At 40.5% G+C, this 23,063-nt stretch overlaps 2 protein-coding genes across 2 annotated transcripts; one reads left to right on the forward strand and one right to left on the reverse strand.

Annotated features, from left to right (window-relative positions):
* Nucleotides 1-1,397: 1,397 nt before the first annotated feature.
* On the forward strand, nt 1,398-7,798 carry tbx22 (T-box transcription factor 22). Its single transcript, XM_053323313.1, has 8 exons — nt 1,398-1,536; nt 1,892-2,147; nt 3,690-3,791; nt 3,872-4,046; nt 5,742-5,906; nt 6,774-6,838; nt 7,079-7,164; nt 7,251-7,798. The coding sequence occupies exons 1-8, from the start codon at nt 1,398-1,400 to the stop codon at nt 7,796-7,798; spliced, it is 1,536 nt and encodes a 511-aa protein (XP_053179288.1).
* Nucleotides 7,799-18,554: 10,756 nt separating this feature from the next.
* LOC128362550 (charged multivesicular body protein 1b-like) lies at nt 18,555-22,534 on the reverse strand. The gene is made up of 8 exons (XM_053323331.1): nt 22,430-22,534; nt 22,056-22,153; nt 21,811-21,957; nt 20,693-20,761; nt 20,444-20,551; nt 20,250-20,293; nt 19,813-19,885; nt 18,555-18,674 (listed from the first exon to the last, which is right to left on the reverse strand). Exons 1-8 carry the CDS (start codon nt 22,443-22,445, stop codon nt 18,627-18,629), a joined length of 603 nt encoding a protein of 200 aa, XP_053179306.1. The 5' UTR covers nt 22,446-22,534; the 3' UTR covers nt 18,555-18,626.
* Between the last annotated feature and the right edge of the window lie 529 nt (nt 22,535-23,063).

Raw genomic sequence — 23,063 nt, forward strand, 5'->3', positions numbered from 1 at the left:
GACAAGAGAGTGCTTTAAGGAAAGCCTTCAAATTAATATAGGAAATGTTAGCTTCAACAGAAAAGCAGAGAGAGTTTCGTGGAGATATTTCACCTTCCAGATGGTCTGAATTAACAGACTTAAATATTTGTGCCTCGGCTCCCCCTCTAATGCTCTAAAATGTTCATTCTATTTATCTATCCGCTGCCTAAATGGAAGGAAGCAACATGGGGAAACACGCAGGTCAAACTAAATGCTTGCTTATGCGAATGAAAGAGAGAACATGTACTTCATAACATTTAAATGAAACACATTCGAGCCTTAAATATGAAATGACTTCATTTTATGATGTTTGGCTATCTTGTTTACTATTTTTATTTTCTGGGCATTTCATCATTTTTGGGGGTAATCGGCTCGGCCTCCATTATTACATTATTATTATTACTAGTCTATTATTATTATTATTATTATTATTATTATTCTTGTATAAAATGGCACAAATCGTTTTAAAAGAATCCCTTTACAGTTAAGTCTTAAAGTTGTATAGGTGTCATCATCCTAGTGGCACATTGCGCGTAAAGATGCTGCAGCTGGATGACCTGGCTGCTCAGAGATCTCCGTGACTAATTGAACACTGCAAAAAATATCTGTCATTTATTGATTCTCGTTAGTTTTGTCTTTCAGTTTATGGATACATTGGCAATTGATTATATCATTTAACCCGTTTCCTCATTAATCAACTTGATACAGTCTTAAATCAGATGTTATTCACTGATGGAAATAAAATAATCCTCCTTATTTAGCAGTTTTTCAAAGTTCTTCATGTTAAAATGAATAAGCCAGGGGTTGATTTAGATAGAAAACTATTCGTTTCTCTTTTAGACTCATTTCTATATTTTTTTTTCTCAGAGAACTCCAGTCTTTAATGTGGAGATAGATGTTACGATGTGCATTTTTTGCAGTGGACCCATGTGGTGGAATGCAAGTGGCGCACCTCCTTCCCTCTCTCTCTCTCTCCCTCCCTCTGTGACGCGCGCAGGGGAACCAGAGGAACAAGACCTCTGTGAGACAGAGCAAAGGGTAGACATTGAAACGGATAAAGGGGGAGAGAGGGAAATATTGTAGTGAGTTTGGAGAGGCGTGCCAATAATCAAGGATTTGGATGAAGGCGCGAGTCTCGGAGAACACATGGGAATGCACTGGATCAATTACGCAGCGTCACGGAGCTGCCGCGAGAGAAGAGGGGCTCCCTAAGGTGCTGAGGCTGCTGCTGCTGCTGGTGCTGCTGCTGCTGGTGGTGCTAGTTGTAGTTGTGCCCCGTACTGCCCTGTCCTGAATGAGTCGATACACTGAGCACTTGCAGGAATAAAGTCAAAGTTCAGACGGATACACGACTCGCACAACTCTCTTTCGCCAAGATGCAGGGTCTGAGCTCCCGGGCTCACGCGTTTTCGGTGGAGGCGCTGGTCGGGAAACCTTGCAAGAGGATGAAAGTGTCAGAGGGACTCGAGTCAAATTCAGCTGGAGACACCGTTAGTGATACGAGCATCGTTACCGGTGAGACAACAGGAAACAGTTATTGGATTTTCGAGAACATTGCAGGAATTTTACGCACAAGATGGAACAGCAAACACACTCAAAATAACTTGGTCACTGCAGTGTTTCCTGTTCAGTTCACATTCACATTTATTGATTTTTCACAATTCAATATATACATAATCATATTTAACCCAAGTGTTGCCCATATGGAATTATTGTGGAAAAAAATATTTAGCACAGTAGGATATTTTTTTGGTAATATTAAGCATCATCAAATCAAAACAAAGTTGATATTAAGTTTAAAATGTGTAAATGCATTACAAAAGCTGCCTCTCTCAACATCTTACTCATTCCACTCTTTTCCACTTTTCAGGCCTAAGTGAGTATCCTGTCAGCCAGATGAAGAAAGTGGGTTCAACACCGAGGAGGCCGGAGGACAGTTCCTGCGATCCGGAGAGACAAGCTGTCAGATCAGGAGCTGAAGAGTCTGAGCCGGGCGGAGAGGAGAGTAAAGCGAAGGAGAGCGACTGCCGCCCGGAGAGGGAAGTCCGGGTGGAGCTGCAGGGCTCAGAGCTGTGGAAGAGATTTTATGAGATCGGCACGGAGATGATCATCACTAAAGCCGGCAGGTATAACATCTGGATGAACGAGACTTATTTTTTAAAAAAATTTTTAAAGAGTGATCTTTAGAAGGAGGACAAATACGGTGCTGTTGCAAACCCTGGTGCCTTTCTTTCTTGACATTACGCATTGTTTCTTTCCGGCAAAACTTTCAAACGCCAAACTCACTCGCCCTACATATCAAGAGGAGCAAAGCCATCTGTTACATTACATTATATATAATTAGGTTTTTATGTGCTTAAATATTTTTGAACTGTCAAAACTATGACAGAGACACGTCAAGAGGCAATAACGCCATATGTGCTATACATTTATAGCAAATATATATTTTTTACAAATATTGATTTCATTATGTTAAGAAACTCCTTAAAAATAAACTGAACACAATCCAGCGTAATCACATAAAAATAATAGCAGGCCCAAAACTGCATCCACTGCCGCACTGCTTAAACTGGGATGTCCTATTACCATTTTCTTTAAAAGCATTTATTGAACAGGAAATACATTCTTTTTTATTTCCCCATCCCACTTAATTTAAATGCCAGACAGTAGTTACGGTGTGACCACTATCACTGATATAATCATATGATATATTTACATCAACAGTTGCAGCCACAGGTGCGCGTTTATCAGGTAGTAAACGGCTTTACACGCAGTGCAGCTAATCAGGAGTCCGTTACGCCACTAAAACACAAATTAGTTTAACTTGGAAGTGATCAGTTAATGAAATATAATTCTGATTCTTAAATTGTGCTGGTTTCCATGTGCAAATATAAGTGAATGTATATCAATTAAATGGTTTGTTCTGAGAAGCTGATATTTAAAAATAAAGGTTTTAAAGTGTGTCAGGCTTACAACAGCATCGATGCACAATATGCTTGATGTGAAATCGTAAATGCAAATTTATATGATGCTAAAAAGTAACTGAAGCACGAAGTTAATTAAATTCAGCTTTATTTTCCAGAATTTTACAAATCAAAAGAAGACCTATGTGATCCAGGACAATCAATTGCATAAAGAGACCTCGTGACGCAGAGATATTTCTGCCGATTAAATTAACTTTCACATCAGTCTCAAAAAATCCATCTGATGTTTGATAGGTAGCCATGTGCGTCCTTTTCTGTTTGGTTTTATTTGTTTGGTCTCTCTCTCTCTCTCTCTCTCTCTCTCTCTCTCTCTCTCTCTCTCTCTCTCTCTCTCTCTCTAGAAATGAATTATTGGGATATAACTACTTGCTGAAATGTAGGTTCCGTTTATTCAATTACCGAGAACACACGCTATAAATCTTTGTAGTGGAGATGCCCTCGTGGCCCCTTGAGGTCCCTAAACTTTTCCTCTGAACTTGGCCGCTACGTGCAGCAAAGTTCATGCTCCATGTTTTTGTGCCTGTTGAGTTTTTTTGTTTTTCTTTTAAATTTACTAAGACAAATACACATGTTTGCTCATTTATAAGAGACGTTTCTCATTAGATGGCATTAAAAGAGACAGGCCAATGACTCACTTGTCATTTGTAACCAATGCACGGCACTTCTTTTCTCCCCTGTCCTCAGGAGAATGTTTCCCTCAGTGCGCGTCAAAGTGCGCAATCTGGAGCCGTGCCAGCAGTATTATATCGCAATGGACGTCATGCCGGTTGACTCCAAACGTTATAGGTGAGTGTATTAAAACACACAAACTCATTATTTACTTCTTTTATTTTTTTTACATACTTAAATGTATATATTGTTGGCAGGTACGTGTACCACAGCTCGCAGTGGATGGTGGCAGGGAACACGGACCACTCCTGCATCTCTCCCAGACTGTACGTGCACCCGGACTCGCCGTGCGCAGGAGAGACGTGGATGCGTCAGGTCATCAGCTTTGACAGGATCAAACTCACCAACAACGAGATGGACGACAAGGGACATGTAGGTAACCCAACTGAGCATGAGCGGCCTCCTCTTATCTCTGCGTGAGGCCTGCTGAGATATCCAGTGAAGAGTGGTAGATTTACATATCTTATCAACTTAATTGATGAAAATATATATAAACTAAAGGCTCTCTCTTTTATTTCATATTGGGACTAGTTCATTTCGGAGTTAAATTAGAAAAATAAGTGAATCAAGATTTAATTGCTGGTTAAATGAGTTTACTCTCTCGATTTATTTAATCAGTGAGTTTTACTACTTCAATTTAGTCTTTAGCTGCTTGGACAGCTTCAGTGCTCCTAGGAGTGCCATCATACACATCCTGACCTATGTCTGGTCTAATAGTGGATGATTCTTCAGGAAGGAAAGCCTGTATGGAAGTGGAAATCCTTCTCAGCTCCAGAATCTCTCTATAAAGGTTCAGTGGTGTACAGATGTGACAGATGTGGTGACTGAGAAGGCTATAGGAGGCTTTTGATTTGATCCCTGTGTTTATAAAATTCATCTGGAACAGGGGATTCATTATTCTGGATATAAGAACACCATGAAGGAATGTAGAAACACTGTACAGCTGAACCTTGCTTTTCCAAAATAGCCAATTAGTCCCTCATGTATCTGTGGACACTTCCAAACGTATAATAGGCTTCACAGGAAATCTTTGGTTTGGGTCATTTTGGTTTTAAATACTGGTTTTAAATATATATGAGTGTTGATTACATTTCGATGATGATACTGGATATATTGTAGTGAAATGGACCTTAGAATAGAGTGTAGCTACTTTCTGTCCTTTTTAAAAGAGTGAATTCAGCCACACTCTTTAAAAGAAAATCTTTATTTTTATTATAAGACAAGAAAAGAGAAAAACTGGAGAAAAATACATCTGGATTTGTAGATGACAGACAGAAGCTCCAAAGCATTGACAATTTTACTTTGTTTATTTCATAAAACGCTTAACAAATTTGCAAAAATCCAAATCTTCCAATAAACTGCCAAATATGATTTTGGGAAATGTATTTTTCCACAAATATCTTTGCAGGATTATGCCTCCTCAAGTTCCTTGTTTCATTTTTTTTTAAAAAAAGATGTCAAATACAAATCAAGTCATAATCATGAAAAAGCTTTAATATTAGTATTATATTTATATGGAACGGTTCAATTAAACCCATGTAAACAGCCAGTAGCCAACACTATTTTCTGTGTATTATTTAGATTTCATATAGATTATGTTGACAGTCTTGTAATTTATATTTTGTTGTATTACCACTAAACCTGTATACATTATATCACCTGCTGTAATTAGTGTTAATTGGTGTAACTGAAGTTATTTTCATGCATGCTGAAATGATGACTTTGATTCATCTATTAACCGATTAGTTAATTAACAAATTAATTATAGGCAGCTATTTTGACAATTGTTTAATATTGTTTTAGTTTTTTTTCTTTGTTATGTGACTAATGATCAAACAAAACATACAATATGATGACATCACCTTGAGTTTTAGGGAATTATGACAGATATGTTTCATTACTTTTCATCGACCAAATTGATTAATCGGTTAATTAAAAGACAAAAACAACAACTTGTGATTCAATGTTAATGAGAATATCACTTGCAGCCCTGTGTGTTTGTTTCAGCTGCTATAATAGAGGTCTACTTTATTGAATGTAAAATATCATTTTCATCTGTTGATCCAGATTATTCTTCAGTCGATGCATAAATACAGGCCACGTGTGCACGTCATCCGGCATGACCCTCGTATGGACTTGTCACAGATCCAGTCTCTGCCTGCTGAGGGAGTGCACAGCTTCTCCTTCCCAGAAACCGAGTTCACCACCGTCACAGCCTATCAGAATCAACAGGTAACACTCACTGAAACTTGCATGCATGGTAAAATACTTTGCGCAGTAATTACATACAATTTTGGGCAACCGTTGCAGTGCAGATTAATTCCAAAATGTTTGGTTATTTGCTCTTTGAAGCAACTAAAACTGTGCAGAAATCGGCCAACTTAGAAATGACTCATTTACAGTCCTCATACTTTTTGTGCCAGAAATATTCAAAAAGCAGATGTCCACTCTTTGTCGTCAACACAGTGATTGTTATGGTGATCCAGTCAACAGCTCGGGCCTGTTTGACCTCACGTAAAAATGTTTTAATCTCAACATCATGGAGGTGATGAGGCCCACTTCCCTGTGGTCTCAGCAAAATCATAAATTGCACTGTCCTGATTTTCTGTGGCGCCCGTTACTTAGAGAGAGAGTGTGTGTGTGTGTGTGTGTGTGTGTGTGTGTGTGTGTGTGTGTGTGTGTTCCTGTGTAGTGGGGCTGACCCCGTTGTTGGCTACCATTCCTCCAGTAACAGAGCCGTCCACGGGGACTGCCAGCTCTTTTCATCAGGGTTCATTTTACGATCAGCGAATGTATTATTACAGAAACTCAGTAACGAGCTGTGACTGGGCTGACTGCTGGAGTCCGCAGCCCATTAAAGCACCAAATAAAACTGTACGACCCTGAACCCCTTCTCCAAGAACCCTGTTTGACATGGCTGATCGCCCTGGGTGCTGCTGGGAGATGCAGTCCCTTAGGGTTGGGGGGGGGGGGGGGGGGGGGCTCTGCCACTCTCCCTGATGTAGTAAAGCTGAGCTCATTGTTAGCTTAACACGTCACCGCTTGACATGTCCGCTCTAACCCTTGTCTGCTCCTTTCTCTCTTTCTCTCTCATGCAAGATCACAAAACTGAAGATCGACAGGAACCCGTTCGCCAAAGGCTTCAGAGATCCAGGGAGAAATAGGTACATAAAACCTCACCAAACATCAACACTTGTTTGAGCTACGTAAAGCACTCCACTAAATCACCCCAGAGACATTTAAAGTTGAACCACAGAAATCTGATCCCACATAAACCCTTCAAATGAAGTTGAACTGTGTAGTGCTAAATTTCACACCTCTCAAAATCAATATTTAAATACCTGGAATAACATTTTTTACTGCTTTTACAGTACATGTGTGTATGTGTGTGTTTGTGTGTATAGAGGGGTATTAGATGGCCTGCTGGAGTCGTATCCCTGGAGAGGCCCTCTCAGCTTGGACTTCAAGCCGTTTGCCATACAGCTCCAAGGTATACTGTTGCTGCAGCTCTCGTTACCGCTCTGACCCAGGCACTTTGTTATCTCTGTGATTCACGTTTCTGACGTCTTTCGACAGGGAGCACGGGGTCGCCGACCGGCAGCGCCTCCCCTCTGAAGAGTCTCCTACCTCTCTCCTCTTCCTCATCCCTTCACCCGTTCTCCCTCTCGACGCTCTCCTGCCAGGACGCCGCTCTCCACACTTTCGCTCTTCCTCTCTACGGGAAGGCCTCCGCCACCTCCCCGCTGCCCAGCAGAGCCTTCTCCTCGCTGGGAGCAGACAGACTGAGAGGCCTGCCCCCACTGTCTCCTTTAACAGACCTCCCGCTCCTCTCTGCACTCCAGGGGAAGAAACCTCCCCACTGCAGGGACCCATGTCTTCACGGGTCTCCGGGGAGCTCCCCCTGCCTGATCCCCCTCCACAGCCCCTTAAGTCCTCAGGGGCCTGCGTCCTCTCTCCTCCCTCATCTCTCAGACACTGCCGGCCCTTACTGTCTATACCGCTACAGCTTCCCCCTGAGCCCCCAACTCGCAGCCATTTCCCGGCACGCCAAACTAGCCGAAGACACCACAGACTGTCTGCTGCGCCAGTCTCCATGGCACCCAACCACCAACCACTGCCTCTGACAGATGGACCGCACTTGCAGGCTCCGGCCCATTGAGTGTAACAAGCCAAAGCTTATTGCAACAAAACAGAGGGGGCTGATTCTCTTTGAGCGAGACTAAGTGAGCAATTTACAGGATTGATAAAGACAGAACTGTGACCACCGGAACATTTTTTTGTATTTAAAAAAACTATTTTGTACACCGTGTTGGATTCACCAGCACAAAAACTGATTGTGAGCAGTTTCTTTTCACTGTGCACAATCAACTAGAGCCAATACTCCCGAGACTGGAGTAAACAGAAATGTAGGCAGGATTTTCATTTGGAACAAAGAGTACAGCCTATTTATGGCCCAACAGCTGTAATGATGTTACCAAAGAGCAATAGGACCTGAGGTATGTAATATAGATGTTAATGTACATGAGAATGACTGTTAAACTCACCACAAGTGCCCATTAAAAGTATTTTTCACATTTTTCTTTGTTCCGATCATACTCTAGCGTCCAAAATGTTCTTTTGTATACATGAAGTATGTGCAAGCAAAGTGAAAGAGGAAACATTGTTTTCCAGTTGTGTTTACATGAATATACAGTATAATTGAAAGTAAAACAGGAAAACACATGTGCAATTGCGCAAAAGGAAGTGATTTGGGGTAAATGATACAAAAATCTCCCTATGAGGCACTTCAATGTTCCTGTAAGTAAGACGTTATGTTGGAATTTTCAGTTGGTATTCAGTGACACTGGACAAAAGCACGTTTTGTTTTTTCGCAAACTCTAAACTCAGCTGAATCCCAGTGTCAGGCTTGGCCACCCCTGACTAATAATATGAGCTCATCAGATCTCTGTGATTTTAGGGGAAGAACAACAGCTGCCAGGATTCAGGAGGCCAGTTTCCACTCCTGTACTTTATTACCAATAATAGCACTAATCAGAGACGCATGGAGTTGAAATGGTTATGCTATAGAGGACTTTATGAGGCACAGTGTATGGCAGGACTGTAGGCAGGCTCCTTGCCCTCTGAAATAGGCGCAGCCGTGTCATCATTAACGTAGTCACTGCTTTAACATTGTTCCAGGATCAACAGTAAATCAATACTGCTGTGTGAAGACTTTCAGAGAAATGTGGAAGAAGAGTCAGTGCCGAATGAAAAACCTCTCACTGCTGTGGCGGGCCAACATAACGCAGTGTTTTCTTGCCCATACCAGAAGGGGCACGCCCGTTCAGCCGCTGATGTGATAATTCATGCCTTCAGCTCAGAGTCAAACCCTCCCTCCCTCCTTCTCAGCAAAGCTAGGAACAGCGGTTTAGGCAAAGCGGGGGAAATGGCCTGTTTCCCGACAAACGGTCATAACCAAACAGCAATTTACTTGTCATGGCCATGCATGATGGTGAGCTAATGCGCGCTGGACGTGGAAATAGCAGGAAGGAGTTAATTGAGGAACTCAGGCAGGGGATGGCCCATGTTTGAGCAGGCGGTCAGGTGCGCTGCTATCAAACAGCCAGTCCTTTGTTTTCAGACAGACATAATCTGTGCTGGTTATTTGATACTGTCTGTCATTTCCATGTTCGGCTATGTAGGAGAATCATTTTAAACTCCCAAGTAATGCCTGATCTTTCAATTAGACAAATTGCTTTCATACCAGGAAAACTGAACTTTGCACCTGCCCTTCTCCAATATGTAGTGGCCAGTGACAGACAGACACACACATACACACACACACAGTTGTAGCCAGTATTGCACAGAATAAAGTGTGAGCACCTGTCATTAGTAGCATACTGCTGAGTAGGATATTTGAGCACATGCATACATTTTGCAATTGTGGTACAATTTCTAGCCTTTATAGTATAGGACCATAAGCATCCCCCCTAAATAAACTACATTTTGGGAAATGTGTTTTCTGCAGAATTACACAAAAAGATAGATACCTGTTGTCTGTACATTGAATTGTAGCTACAGCTAAGAACTAGTAAGCTTAGCATAGCAGACTGGAAATAAGGGGAAAGTTAGCCATGGATTTTCGTTAAGTTTTTTTGTGTTTTGTTTTAAACAAATGGACTATGGCATAATTAGTGAGCTTTAAACATGCTGTTAGGAGGACCAGGCTAGCTTTTATCTCCTGATTCCAGACGTAATGCTAGCTAGGCTAACAGCCTGCTGGCTCCAGCTACATGTTTAGACTACAGACACGAGAAATATAATTTAATTTTTTCCTAAAAATCTAAATCCTGGTAGGAAAACAAATATGCCTTCAAAACTTTAAATAAGTCACATTTTATGACAGGTTTTGGAGGTAAGTTTGTTATAGTTTAACAAAGCTCTGTCTTCTCTTATCAGAACCTCTACTTCAAAACCATTGTTGAGTTAACCTTTTATCATTCTGTCGATGATTAACCGTGCTGCTCATCCATCACATTGTAATTTGCTTGATAATGTGTCAACATAATCCTCTTAAAGGTGGTGGCAGGAATAACATGGAAACTGTGCTGATTAAACTTTGTAATAACACAAGGAGGGAAGTTTCAGGACCGAGTGATTGACAGGCAGTAAAAGGAGAGAAATTTGACCCTGAAGTCATTTGTTTCCAATCATGTGAAATGGCATCCTGAAACAGGAGAGAAGCTCGGGAGAAAGTCGGGATGTGTAAATATACTCTGCCTTCATTAGATTAACATACAAGGCACACACACACACACACACACACACACACACCACACAAACACGCATACGTCAGTTATCTCCTAATAATAGCTGCCATACATACGGTTCACAAGCACTCAGCTGCACATACACACATACACACACACAACCCTCCGCACATTCAGCTTCATTACAGCCTGGCTCTCGATTTTGACTCTGTGAGTCTCTTGTGAAGGGTTTACACTGGATGCTATTTTCTCTGCAAACTCAATAAAAGCTGGTTATTTATCAGGTCAGATTATGGGACGTGACTGAGCTCAGCTGTAAAGTTGAAAGTGAAACCAGCTGTGGCTGAAATTGAATTACACTGAGTGAGTAATGTGAAAAGCAAGGGCAGTTTAACAGTTATTAAGCGCTCCTCTATTGCCCGATCAAGAAGGCATACGCTGCTCCATCAAACTATGTTTATGTTCAATGTGTATGCCCTCAGGAGAGTGAAAGTCTTCCTCTCCTATCACCCATCAAGAGATCCTTTGTAGTCTGCTGCTGGAAACGTCAAAAAGTTCATCATAAATATGTGCCAACTGTGATCCTCCTCCGTTGTGATCAGGAGTCTCACAGCATTAGATCACAGGAGCGATGACAGAATCAGGAGCCTCTGTGGATCTGCATGTTGCTTTGTGTGCATGTATGCTGGTGTGTGTGTATTGCTTGCGGTAAGTCCACAAGTGTGTCTAGAGAGGGGTCACTGGGGCATTGCATAGGCATGTGCTCCCCGGCAGGCCCCGGTCTTACAGGAGCAGAGGTTAGATGAGTGTAGGACAAACAGCTTTAACATGTGGCCTGGTACCTGGCCTGCATGTTTGTGTGTGTGTGTGTGTGTGTGTGCGTGTGTGTGTGTGTGTGTGTGTGTGTGTGTGTGTGTGTGTGTGTGTGTGTGTGTGTGTGTGTGTGTCTGTGTGTGTGTTTGTGTGTTTTGGGGTTTCTTCCAAGTGCTCCATCTGGGCTTCACACTAATGTGATTCATCAGAGAAAGTGTTAATGCCCCAAACAACTCTTGAACTTTCCCTCACACCTTTTTTATTTTCACCTCTTCGCCCTCATTTCTGTGCAGACACTTTGTCTTCATTAATTACAGGCATGTCTGTTAATTTGACTAACAAAACTGCCATCCTACATTTTTTAGAAAGTTATCAAGATCCTTAAAAACAATTTTGAGGTTATTTAATGTTATGTTACTGTCTACCTCTTTCATGGAGAAATACTGCTCTGTTTACTCCATTACATTTATTCCACAGTTATAGTAACTCGTCACTTTTCAGACTAAGATTTGATGATGCACTGGATCAAGAACAAACTACATAAAAGTTCATATAGCCATAAAACATCCACATCAACCATATTAAAGTACTGTTTTCACTCTAAGGATACATTCAGCATAATGAGTACTTTTACATAGTTGAAAACCACGTATCTCCAAAACATCAGGTTTCCAAAACACTCCATTGTTTCCATCTGTGTGACAATACATTTATAGCCAGTCCAATGGGTTTTTAAATATATTATTTATCTTAAGAAGAAGGAGGATTTTCTCAAGCCATTATGGAAGTTTTCTTGAAAAATTCCAAATTAAATATTGTTTTTCTTGGGATAGCAAAAGTACATTTTATTGACCTCTATACTTAAGTATTTCTATGTTGTGGTATTGCTACTTTTACCCAAAAATGATGAAAAGTTGAAAAGTTATCCCACCACTGTTCATTTGACAGCTACAATTACATGTTAAAAATAATAATATACGGATGCAACTAACAATTATTTTCATTATCAATTAATCTGCTGATTATTTAGTCGATTAATCATGTCAGAAAATAGTTTGAAAATGCCTTTATAATTTCTCAGAGTCAAAGTCAACATCTTCATATGTCTGTTTTTTCAGTCCATAATCAAAGACATGCAGTTTTGCCATCATTTATCATCATGTATGACATAGAAAGGCATACAATCACCATCAGCTGGAACCAACTAACGTTTGGCATTTTTGCATTAAAAAAAATGACTAAAACGATTAGGCTACTTGATTATCATTGCAGTTCTGTTACATTTACAAGAGCCTTTGTGCCTGTATAATGAGTACTTTCATTCATACATAACTATAGTCATATAAGACTACAGTCTTTATACTAGTAAGAGTCTGTAACTATGATCAGTTAGAGACTCCTCCTTGCAATTTAGTAAGTACTTGGGTCATTCCATGGAAACTGTTCTGATACTTCATAGCATGAAAAATATGTTTTTAGGTTTTTTTGTATTCTTTTCTTAAATTGTTCACTAAATTATTCACGACATTTAAAAAAAGTAACATGGCTTAAATTCTGTTTTAGAGAAGATTTCCTATTAGTGATGTCACTTAAAGGAACGGTACAGTGTTTTGGTGCAGAAACACACTGGTGTGACGAGATGGAACATGAGACCTATGGACACACATCAGTCATGCTATATTAATCAAAATATGTTTTTCAAAATTTGATTAACACATTCTTTATGAAGAGGGAAGTATTTATGCTCTTAAAAACAAAACAGTCTGAGATTCATGCAATATTTAGTGAGTGTTACCAAATGGTCAGAATGGACATGAGACAATGCAGAAAGAAACAGAAAGCAGTTCATTTTTTAAATTATTATATTATATTTGTATAATAATTTATTATGTTGTAATATTATTATTTATTTTTGTTATTTAATTTTATTTCACTTCATGCTAATCAGTAGACTTGAACAGTTGTATACTGCCTCATTTTCCCCTTTAAAGGTTGGGGACTGAACTAAGCAGTTCAGTTTTACATGGTGGTATTACTGCTGTTAATTAAGTAAAGGATGTACCAGTACCATACTAACTTAAGCATTTACACCAGTTTAACTTCAGCATCACCATCACATAATGATTATGTTTAACCATGGCCATGGTTCATGTAATTTAATTACTTTACCCTTTCTTGTACAGTCATGTGTTTTGTCATCAATGGAGCTGTGTGTTTGAGCACAGAGGGGCTGGAGGGGGGCTGTCAGCACTCAGCTTATAACCAACAAACACAACGCACACTCTGACCCAACCTGTCCATCATGAGGGGCCATCCCTCCTCCTAAAAGAGAGAGTGTGTGCTAATTCCTTCCCCTGTCTAATGTACCAAAGGGGGGATCCTACAGGCGCATGTGTGTGTAGGACATCAATGTGTGTGTGTGTGTGTGTGGGGGGGAGGGGGGGGGGGGTGTGGGTGTGGGTGTGTGTGGGTGTGTGTGGGTGTGAGTGAGAGTATGTGAGAGAAAGAGAGAGGTGCTCTCTGGCATTGGCTTTATTTAATACAGACCTATAAATCAACCCTTTTGGAACAAGAGATGTGAGATATTCTTTTTCTCTTTCCCCCTATCTCTGACAGAGGGATAGATCGTTCTTACCTCTTTTTGCTTCCTGTGTATGACAGGTTATCACTCCTGGGACAAATACAGAGAGAGGGGAGACTAAGAAAAGTGATTGAGTGAGAATGATGCTCCGTAGCTGATGTATCGGATGGCAGATGAGGGGATGGGGTGAGGGTACAGGGTGGAGAGAAAAGAGTGATTTAACGCTGGCCTGTACTCTCCTCTCCTCTTATCCCTGCCCCGCTTCTTTCATGTCTCAACCCAGGGTCGACCTGCCTGCTGCCCCAGATGGTGCTGTCTATCTGGGCTGCCCTCTACAGGATGTGCCCCTCTCACCCCCACAACCACAGACCTATACTAGCCTAATTGATTTCAGGGGGGAAGGCCCTGTCTCTCTTTTGTTTCACACACACACACACACACACACACACACACACACACACACACACACACACACACACACACACACACACACACACACACACACACACACACAGACAGACAGCTTGCCAACAGCTATAGTGCCCCCAGTGCACACACACATACACGCGGCTGGCGCTGTGCGCTGTCAACGCTAATTCAATTTGAGACGCGGGAGTGTGACTAACTGCAGACCTGCAGAGTGTTTTACCATATGCACCACACACACACACACTCCAAACAGATCACTCCACACACTCACACAGCTCTGTCATATCCATCTGTATAATAATAATGTACTTCCACAGGAATCCTATTAATAGATTTCCTCTTTCCCTGTTTCCCTCATTGTTAAAGGACAGTCACCTTGTCAACAACTACAGAAACATCTTCCACTTCATTTTCACTGCCTAACCCAGGATTAACTTACACAGCAAGCCAAGTGAGACCTACAGTAGTTCCAGCACATTAAAACTGAAATAACCAGTTTAAGGTTTACCACTGTCTTGGTCTAAATACAACCATGAATGTTTTAATTATGATTATTTATCATTTGAAATGCATTTTAACATCTGTGTACTTTTTCAGGAAAAATAAAGTTAAAATCATGTCCGTATTCAAGACTTGAGATTTTGGTTAGCAGCAAGAAATATATTAACAAGATTACACTATTTCATAAGTTTAGCATCATAAACCAAAGTATTGGACACTCATTTTGACCTGTTGATGGCGTTTGGTGAAAGACCGAGGGGATACCAACGCTTTTACAGTTCACCTTGAGGGTAACATGAATGTCTGTGCCAAATTTGACTAAAGAGAGCACTGTCAAGAAAGAAAGGAGAAGCGTGTGCTGTTTTTACAGTTTTGCAGCACATGGGGCAAATGAGAGCCCTAATTTGTTTGATTTAGCCTCAGGCAACAGTTCTCTAGGTGAAATAACGATAATGCAATAAAGGAAATGTGCTTCACATGCCGTACCGCTCTCATATTCTGATACAGTGCAGACACAAAGACTGGCAGACAGCCTCTATAAAGAGTAGAAGACAAGGCTACATGTCCATGTTCACGGGTTGTTTCACTGTAAGAGATATCGGAGTGGGTGATGGGGTGAGGTGAGGGTCAAGTTGAGGGGGGGTTAACAGGGTGAGGAGAGGGGTGGCAGGATCAGGTGTGTGTTTTTGTGTGTGTGTGACAGAGGGTCTGAGGGTGTGAGCAGGTGATTGGTTAGATCTTAATGAAGCGTGCTCTGGAGAACAGGGATGGATAGGGCCAGCTGTCCTGACGCGTGTGTGTGTGTGTGTGCATGAGACAGTAAAACTGATTAAAAGCAGCGTTAACACATCTGACAGGAAGCAATGGTCAAGAGGTGAGTGGAAACTGGGGAAAGCCTTGAGCTGGAACGATTAGACACACACTTATAAGCAGCAGCAGCAGTGCCAGCAGCATATGGAGAATGGGGAAAGCCCTGGGCAACAGCGATTGGTCACACATGCCCATCGATATCTGAGTAGAACCAATCAGCTCAGCTTCCTGTGTTTGACCTGACCCTTCACGCGTAGTAATTGAATATTTCTTCTGAAGGGAAGAAAGAAGACAAGGAGAAGAGAGGAGGGGAAAAAAAGAACATGTGCTACCTCATTGTGTGGAACTTTTCCATCTCAAACGCCACTTTAATCAGATTGTCAGTCTCTCTACTGTCCACACTCACAAATGATGATACACTGTGACATAAATAAAAGGGTCACCATGACAAAACTTAACTTAAAAAAAATACAAACCACAAAAAAAATACAATATCATAAATTTGTACTCTATATAATTGTTTCCAGAAAAGTGTTTTCTCTTTTATAGAAGATACACATCTGTTTTATCCTTTAATATAAACTATAAATATGCAGCATCAAGACTTTGTGGGCCTTTGGTGAGTCACGCTACATTTTAGAGGTCTGTAATTTCCTAATAAATTCTTAAAGTTTCCTGTTCTTGATGTTTCCTGGAAAGGACTAAATCCTAAGTCCTAATTTTAGGGAAAATAGAAATTTCCTTGAAATAACTGCTCCATTTAGACACAAGTACACATTATTACAAATGGAGTTTATTATATGGTACATATATATTATGTAGTAGGCTACGTATAATAATATTATTCTTGTTGAATTGTTCACTTGGCTGTAGACAAATTTTTGCATGTAGACCTGACCTGCTGTGCACTGACTAAAAGATAGTTGAAGTTATGCACCAGTCCATTGACTATGTACCAGTTTAACACTGTCTCCATTTTCTCAAATAAGTTATTTTTTAGAAACTTTAAAGCAAGGACTATATGTGTATGTAAAGTTTCTCACCGTTTCCCTGCTCATAGTGAACTGTCTGGACATATTATATAATATCCTCTGTGTGTGAATCATGTAGCGGTCAAACCAATGCCGCTTGTTGCAATCAGAAACTTTTTCAAATTTCACCGAGCCAGCATGTGTGTGGTTCTGAGCAGCTCGCCCCACTGAGCAGAAGCAGACAGGTCGCCAGGGGGACAGGACCACCTGCCCACCGAATCTCTGCCTGTCTGCAAGTACCCCTTCACTAGGAACCAGGACAAAGAGGTGTTGACAGCAGGAGAAGGGAGAGCCACTAGGTATCAACACCTTACACACACACACACACACACACACACATATACAAACACAGGTTTCCCCAGAGTTGCGTTCGGACAGAAAATGTATCCTCTGTGGCACATCTGGAGGAAGCATTCCTACACATATGTTGAGATGCACACAGTGGAGAGAAAAATACGCCATGACAGACTCTCCCGGCTTTAATTATACTTAAAGAGAAGAGATGACCTCTGAAGACTAAAAATAGATTTAAAGCAAAACTTAAGAAATAGATTTTGGAGTTCCTCTGACAACAGAGGGACATGGAATTTTAATTTCGGGCGATCTAACTGATGGCAGAAATGACTGACAGCTGTTGGATCACTGGGGTGAGCAGAAAATGGGAGTATATTTTAGGATAACTCCAACCAAGCACATTCATGCTCAAACCGGCTGCAGACAACTCACTCATCAAAGTTTCTGGTAACAGGCAAAATGGAGGCCTGCGTCAGTTCGGGGGCACTGATGATGATTGTGAATGTAGTTAAATGTGTACTGATGATAATTGGGAAGGACACAAAAAGGGTCAGAGGTGGCTGAGTGTCACTCTGGAGGACTCCCATCAGCCACGGTGCTGCGGGTGTGTTCATGTATAGATATTTGGCAGCACCTGTAATGGCTCCCAGCTGAGTCTCTCCTCCCCCCTGGGATTCAGCGGACTGTGTGTGTGTGTGTGTGTGTGTGTGTAATGAGGCACTGGCATGCGAGCGGCAGAAGGCCGCTTCCTCTACAGGTGACACCTTTGACCTCTCATCTGGTCCCTGTTGGAGGAAAGGAGCAGGAGGGGGGGGGGGAGATGGAAAAAGGAGAGGCATGTGGAGATGCATGCTTCACCCGTCATCCAGTTATAAGACAACAAAGAATGTGACAAGTGAACTATATGTAAAAAACTCTTTTAATGACTTTGTGTCTTTGCATATACATGGAGTATTTAAGTGTTCATAATAAAGCCCTCAAGCAGTGGTGAGCCACTATGGCAAGAGTGGTTAGTGCAGCATAAAAAAACAAAGTAAAAAATAATCTGGCATTCTTCAAAGCATTCAATAGTAAACATTTTCAATAAGCCCTCTTTTTAAGAAAATATGATGTAACAAGGCAACAATACTAGAGGTCCTGTCATCGTCAGTCATGCAGGTAAGACACAAAACATTGACAGAACAAGCATGCTCTGAGCAATATCCAGTCAGTCAGTCAATAAATAAATGAACACACAAGTAATAAATAAATAAATACACAAATAAATTAATAAATATCTATATTGCTTTTATATATATATACTGTATATAACCAGTATGGAGTGAGGTATTAGATACTAACGGCTGTTTTTTCTCAACAATTTTCCCATGAAACATTGCAGTTTTTAGGGAATTGCCCACAATGAACCACTTGAAATTAATACATGGGTCAAGAGGCATGCCAACACAGTTATGTCTGAATGCTGGGTTATAAATAATCACAATACATGTTAAATAAGAATGTGCAAATGAACCTTAATACAGAAAGATTTAAGGTGATGTGGTTATTACCAGTCTCTTTCTGTTCTCAGACAGCGTCTTTATTATTCAGAGGATAGGACAAACCTGGAACACAGAGTTTGCAGTCACACAGCGCCTTTTGTGTTTATTTTCCGTTTCTTTTTTCTTTCACTCTTTCCACTGCCAGTCTCTTCCTCTGTCCCCTTGTTCGTCTCCCTCCTCATGAATATTTCTTTCTTGCATCATTATGACACCTGGTCTCTCAATCTGGACAGCCTCTGGGAGAGCTCATCCTGAGAACAACACAAAACACAAACAACACAAGTAAATTAGTCCAGACAACCATGAGTGAAACATGTGATGCTATTGAAAAGAACTTTCAAGAGATGCAGTGTTGACAATGACAATAAAAACCCAAATTATCTGTCTTTCATTTTAGTATTAGTGGCTAAGAAAAAAGCGTATTAAACAGAAAACCCTTCAAGATTTTGTCAGGTAAAAACAAAACAAAACACACACACACACACACACACACACACACACACACACACACACACACAGATGTCAACAGTTTCTCGCTCTCCTGATGATCTACAGGTGGCTGTAATGTGCCGAGAAACCCAGCAGTGCACCAGTAAAGAAGGGGAAGAAGGCTGCAAGCTAGTAAACCTGGATGTCAACAATGTGGGATTTAAAACATTTTGTGAGGAAGGAAATGCACTCAGCACTTGTGTTCGACCTCAAAAGATAAACACGATGCATTTTGGTGAATAAGACTCAAAGTAAACATAGCTTTTTTTTTTTTGTTTACATATAAATTCCATGGGGCACCTTTAATCTGATACTGATGATGAGTATCGATTGCTCAGCCTCTGTAAGTTTGAAAAGTGTCAGCAAAAATGTTTGCAGTTATGTTTCTCATGAACAACAGCTGCTGTGGTCAGCTTGAATTGTTTTGGTTAAAATGGATTTCAATGGTGAGTTTTCACAGTGGAAAAAGTATCAAAACATTGTTAGGAAAAGCGCAAAGGCTTCCTGCCACATAATCCACTTTCCCACTGTCTATCTGTATGCTGAGTATGTTCCAAACAGTCACTGTGAATACCCTGCTTCTGTGTCACACTATCATCCTTAATGAATTTGGGAGTTTATAGAAATGTTTCTGTTTGTCTTTTTGTCTATGTCAGTATGTCAGTGTTTGAATCTATTGTTTCAGACATAATTCAAACCAATAATAGCAGCTGTTTGAAATTACAAACCTTTAACAGCCACCTTTAAATCCTAAAGGAGGAACGTTGGTTGTCGTACACAACCAACGTTCCTGATTCTTGTACACCAACAGACACTGCCAAAGACATTAAAAGGTAATGTGTGAATTCTGTTCCCTGGTGTAAAAACATAATAACGGGATGATGATAAAGTGAGTTTTACCTGTTCAGTTGATGCCACAGATGAAGAGAGTGAAGACGTCTGGCCTGGAGGAAGCTCCAGGTTAAGATCCAACCTAAAAAAAAGGTGAAAAGCACAAAAATTTGCTTTGCTGCAAAGAAAATCAACAAATGGAGCATTTTTACACACAGAGAATTAATTCTGATGTACTTTTTGTATTACAAGACGGCCTTGTAAATAGTGTAAGAGGTGCACTCAATGAAAGCCATTTAAATAAAGCTTTTGGTGCAATTTGTTCTGCCTTATTACTTTTTCAAAGTTCTGTTTTAACAAATGATTAATAGAGGAAAAGCATAATTCACTCCACTTATGTTTCTCCTCTGGTAATTTTTTTGCTGGCGTCATTCATTTATTCATTATTCATGTTTTCAAATTGTTGGAGATTGTTGTAGATTTTTGGAGATGTGGGCCGTACTCACCCTGCTTCATCTGCCATCTCACGCAACAGCATGTCAACTTCACTCTACAGGCAAAAACAAGCAAACAAGAATTTTAAAAATGTGTTCATTGGAATATAATCATATTTGGATTATTACTGGGGTTTGCGTGCTATCATAAACAGCAACAGGACAACAGAGCATTTTCCCGGTTGTGTGACAACAAAGCTTGTTACCTGAGGTGTTGTTAGAGTGGTGGTATTGCCCATTGTGTCTTCCATCTGAGTTGTCTGCACGTCAAGAGTTTCAAACTGATTTTCAAACTTGTCCATTAATGCAGAGATCTACAGAGAAAAGGCAGAGACACAAAATCTCATAATCTCTGTGTTAAGCTATATTTGTGTGTGTGTGTGTGTGTGTGTGTGTGTGTGTGTGTGTGTGTGTCTGTGTCTGTGTGTGGTCATCTATTAGGGATAACCTTTTACCTTCTCCAGGTTCATGCTTTTCAGTGTGGCATCCATAGACTTGACCACTCCAGACATAGATTTAGATACCTGGGCAAGAAACACATAAAAGACAAATGTTAAAGTCTCCTGTAGGCCCCTCACCCTCTAACAGTCTAATTTGTTATGATTTAAAACAGGATCAGGTGTTTTCATTCATTCAGTTAGCTGGCTGTTGACTGGAAGAAAACCCATGTGCTGTATCCTTATATTTCCACTAGGTGTCACTTTTACCTTTTTAACCAGATAATTTGTCACAGTCTCTCATCCCCTGATGTTCCTTATTTGGATCTAAGAGTCAAAATAACCTATAGTCAGCCAGGTTATGATTGAATGGAGTTTATTATTAATGCTGTTTTATAAGGCAGCAGCATTATAACAACACACTGAGATTATAAGTATGTTTTTTCCAGCTATACGATCTCGCACTCTCCTACCATTTCTACAAACACAATTATCTAGAATCATGTCATGCTTACAATGACTCCTGATTAAGGCAATTTGAAAGGGCCTGTCACCATCATAAGAGGGAGAAGCTAATGGCGTAAAGTCTGTAGCACATATAATGACAGTTGCTTTAATTGGTGGCTTTTTGTTTGCATGTCTGCAAGCCTTTTTCACACAGACTGCCTCTGTCTGCTTTGTGTGCGGATTTTGACAGTATGAATCTAAATGTGATAAGGGATATTTAAAAAACTGGACTTTTTATGCTGAAATGGTTACAAAGTGTAGCTCATCATGATCTAAATTAGGGTGCAGATGACACTAAGAAAGCTACATGCACAGTAAAGATCTGGTAAATTGGAATAACAATGTCTATTACAGTAGTATAACATTTATACCAATATAAATATGATCAAAAATTAAACATGTTTTGTTTTAATTGCTTTAAACTCATTAAAAAGGTTGTTTATTACAGTGGGGGTGTTTTACACTACAGCAGGTGCTTCTAATGACCAGATAATGCCTTAAAAGTTAGTTGGAAGTATGTCTGCATTAGGTGGTTTAGGTAGGTTTCCCCCCTGGTTGTCATTTATGTGTTGAATGTAACATCATTAAAAAGCGATGCCTTCCACACACCATTAACCTGCTATCCTGACCTGGTTCATAGTGACAGCAGTCTGGACTCTGGATGCCACAGCATCCACACGGGCACTCATCCTCAACAAGTTAATGGACTGGTGCTTCTGGCGGATGGCATTCTCTGCATGAATCCTGCCTGCCTCCATATTACCTTTCTGGATAGCCTGCAGAAACACAGGAAACAGGAGTTTATACACGTACTACAGGCTACAGCTACTCTAGGATCCAGATTTCTGGTAAATCCGTGATTTAATAAGCCCACCTGCTTCACTTTGGCTTTTTCTGCCTTTTCCTCTTTGTCACATTTCTTGGAGTTGCGCTGTAGCTCCTTGACAGCAAACTTGAGGTTGAACAAGTGCTCTGCAGAACTCGTCAAGGGAATGGGTAATGATATTAATGTCAATATACCCAGCTACAATACATTACAACAGGCTGCCTTTCCTAAACAAGTGAGAATTCAACCAAAGAGTCATACATTTAGTAAGGTGAGCTAGCTAAAGTGCTGTTGTGTTCTCTCATCATACAGTGACTGAGCAAAACTTACAATAGCACCAAACCCATTTACTCCCTTCTGCTACTGCTAGCTAACTGTATTTAACGTTATGTGTGTGTGTCAGACTTCACAGGAAAGGATACTGTCCATACTCGACATGGTGAAGGTCTATTTCTGACACAAATACTCAGTCTGATTAAGTGCTGGTACAACGTAGCATCCAGCCAGGCTCTTATTTCCCACAGTTGTTTTGATTTCTTCAAGCGACATCCAGCAACTGTAGCGAGGTGAGATGCTTCACCTTTGTATACTTCCGGCTTTGCTTAAATTCAGTTAGACCAAGTGGAGCAGTGGCGTTTGTGTCGCAGTTACAAATATTGTCTTTTTTCCTGTGGGAGAGCTGATGTAATGTATCTAGGCGGAATTTTTCGAAAACGGCTAAAAGCCTTTTGGGAAACAAGTGCTCCTGTGTGGCGCAGACTAACATTTCCTTCATAATTGAACTGTTTAATAAATGTAACTACTGTGAGTCAGATGGGTCGATGTCATATGCGTGATGATTCACCTCCTCCTTTTTACAGTAACGTCAAGCAAAGTATTTAATATGATTTTCATCAGTTTGTCGTCATTATGGCACTTTAATCGAAAAACATGAAGAACAAACAAAAAATACAAAGACTGTCAATATTTTAACAAAGTCTATTTTATATGATATCTTAAAGGACTCACAATAAATGGACTCTAGACGGTTCTGGCTTGCTTTTTACAGTTTTGCTG

The sequence above is a fragment of the Scomber japonicus genome, chromosome 8, assembly GCF_027409825.1.
Source record: "Scomber japonicus isolate fScoJap1 chromosome 8, fScoJap1.pri, whole genome shotgun sequence".
NCBI classification, from domain to species: domain Eukaryota; kingdom Metazoa; phylum Chordata; class Actinopteri; order Scombriformes; family Scombridae; genus Scomber; species Scomber japonicus.

What these genes read in the sequence shown, in the direction of transcription:
- tbx22 (XM_053323313.1), top strand. Translation starts at nt 1,398, where the DNA reads ATGCAGGGTCTGAGCTCCCGGGCTCACGCGTTTTCGGTGGAGGCGCTG. An exon ending in AGAGATCCAGGGAGAAATAG is followed by an intron (nt 6,839 to 7,078) that starts GTACATAAAACC and finishes TTGTGTGTATAG; the next exon opens with AGGGGTATTAGATGGCCTGC. An exon ending in GTTTGCCATACAGCTCCAAG is followed by an intron (nt 7,165 to 7,250) that starts GTATACTGTTGC and finishes GTCTTTCGACAG; the next exon opens with GGAGCACGGGGTCGCCGACC.
- LOC128362550 (XM_053323331.1), bottom strand. An exon ending in CTGCTGTCACTATGAACCAG is followed by an intron (nt 20,762 to 21,810) that starts GTCAGGATAGCA and finishes TTTCTTGCCCAG; the next exon opens with GTATCTAAATCTATGTCTGG. An exon ending in CCACTCTAACAACACCTCAG is followed by an intron (nt 20,294 to 20,443) that starts GTAACAAGCTTT and finishes TTTTGCCTGTAG; the next exon opens with AGTGAAGTTGACATGCTGTT.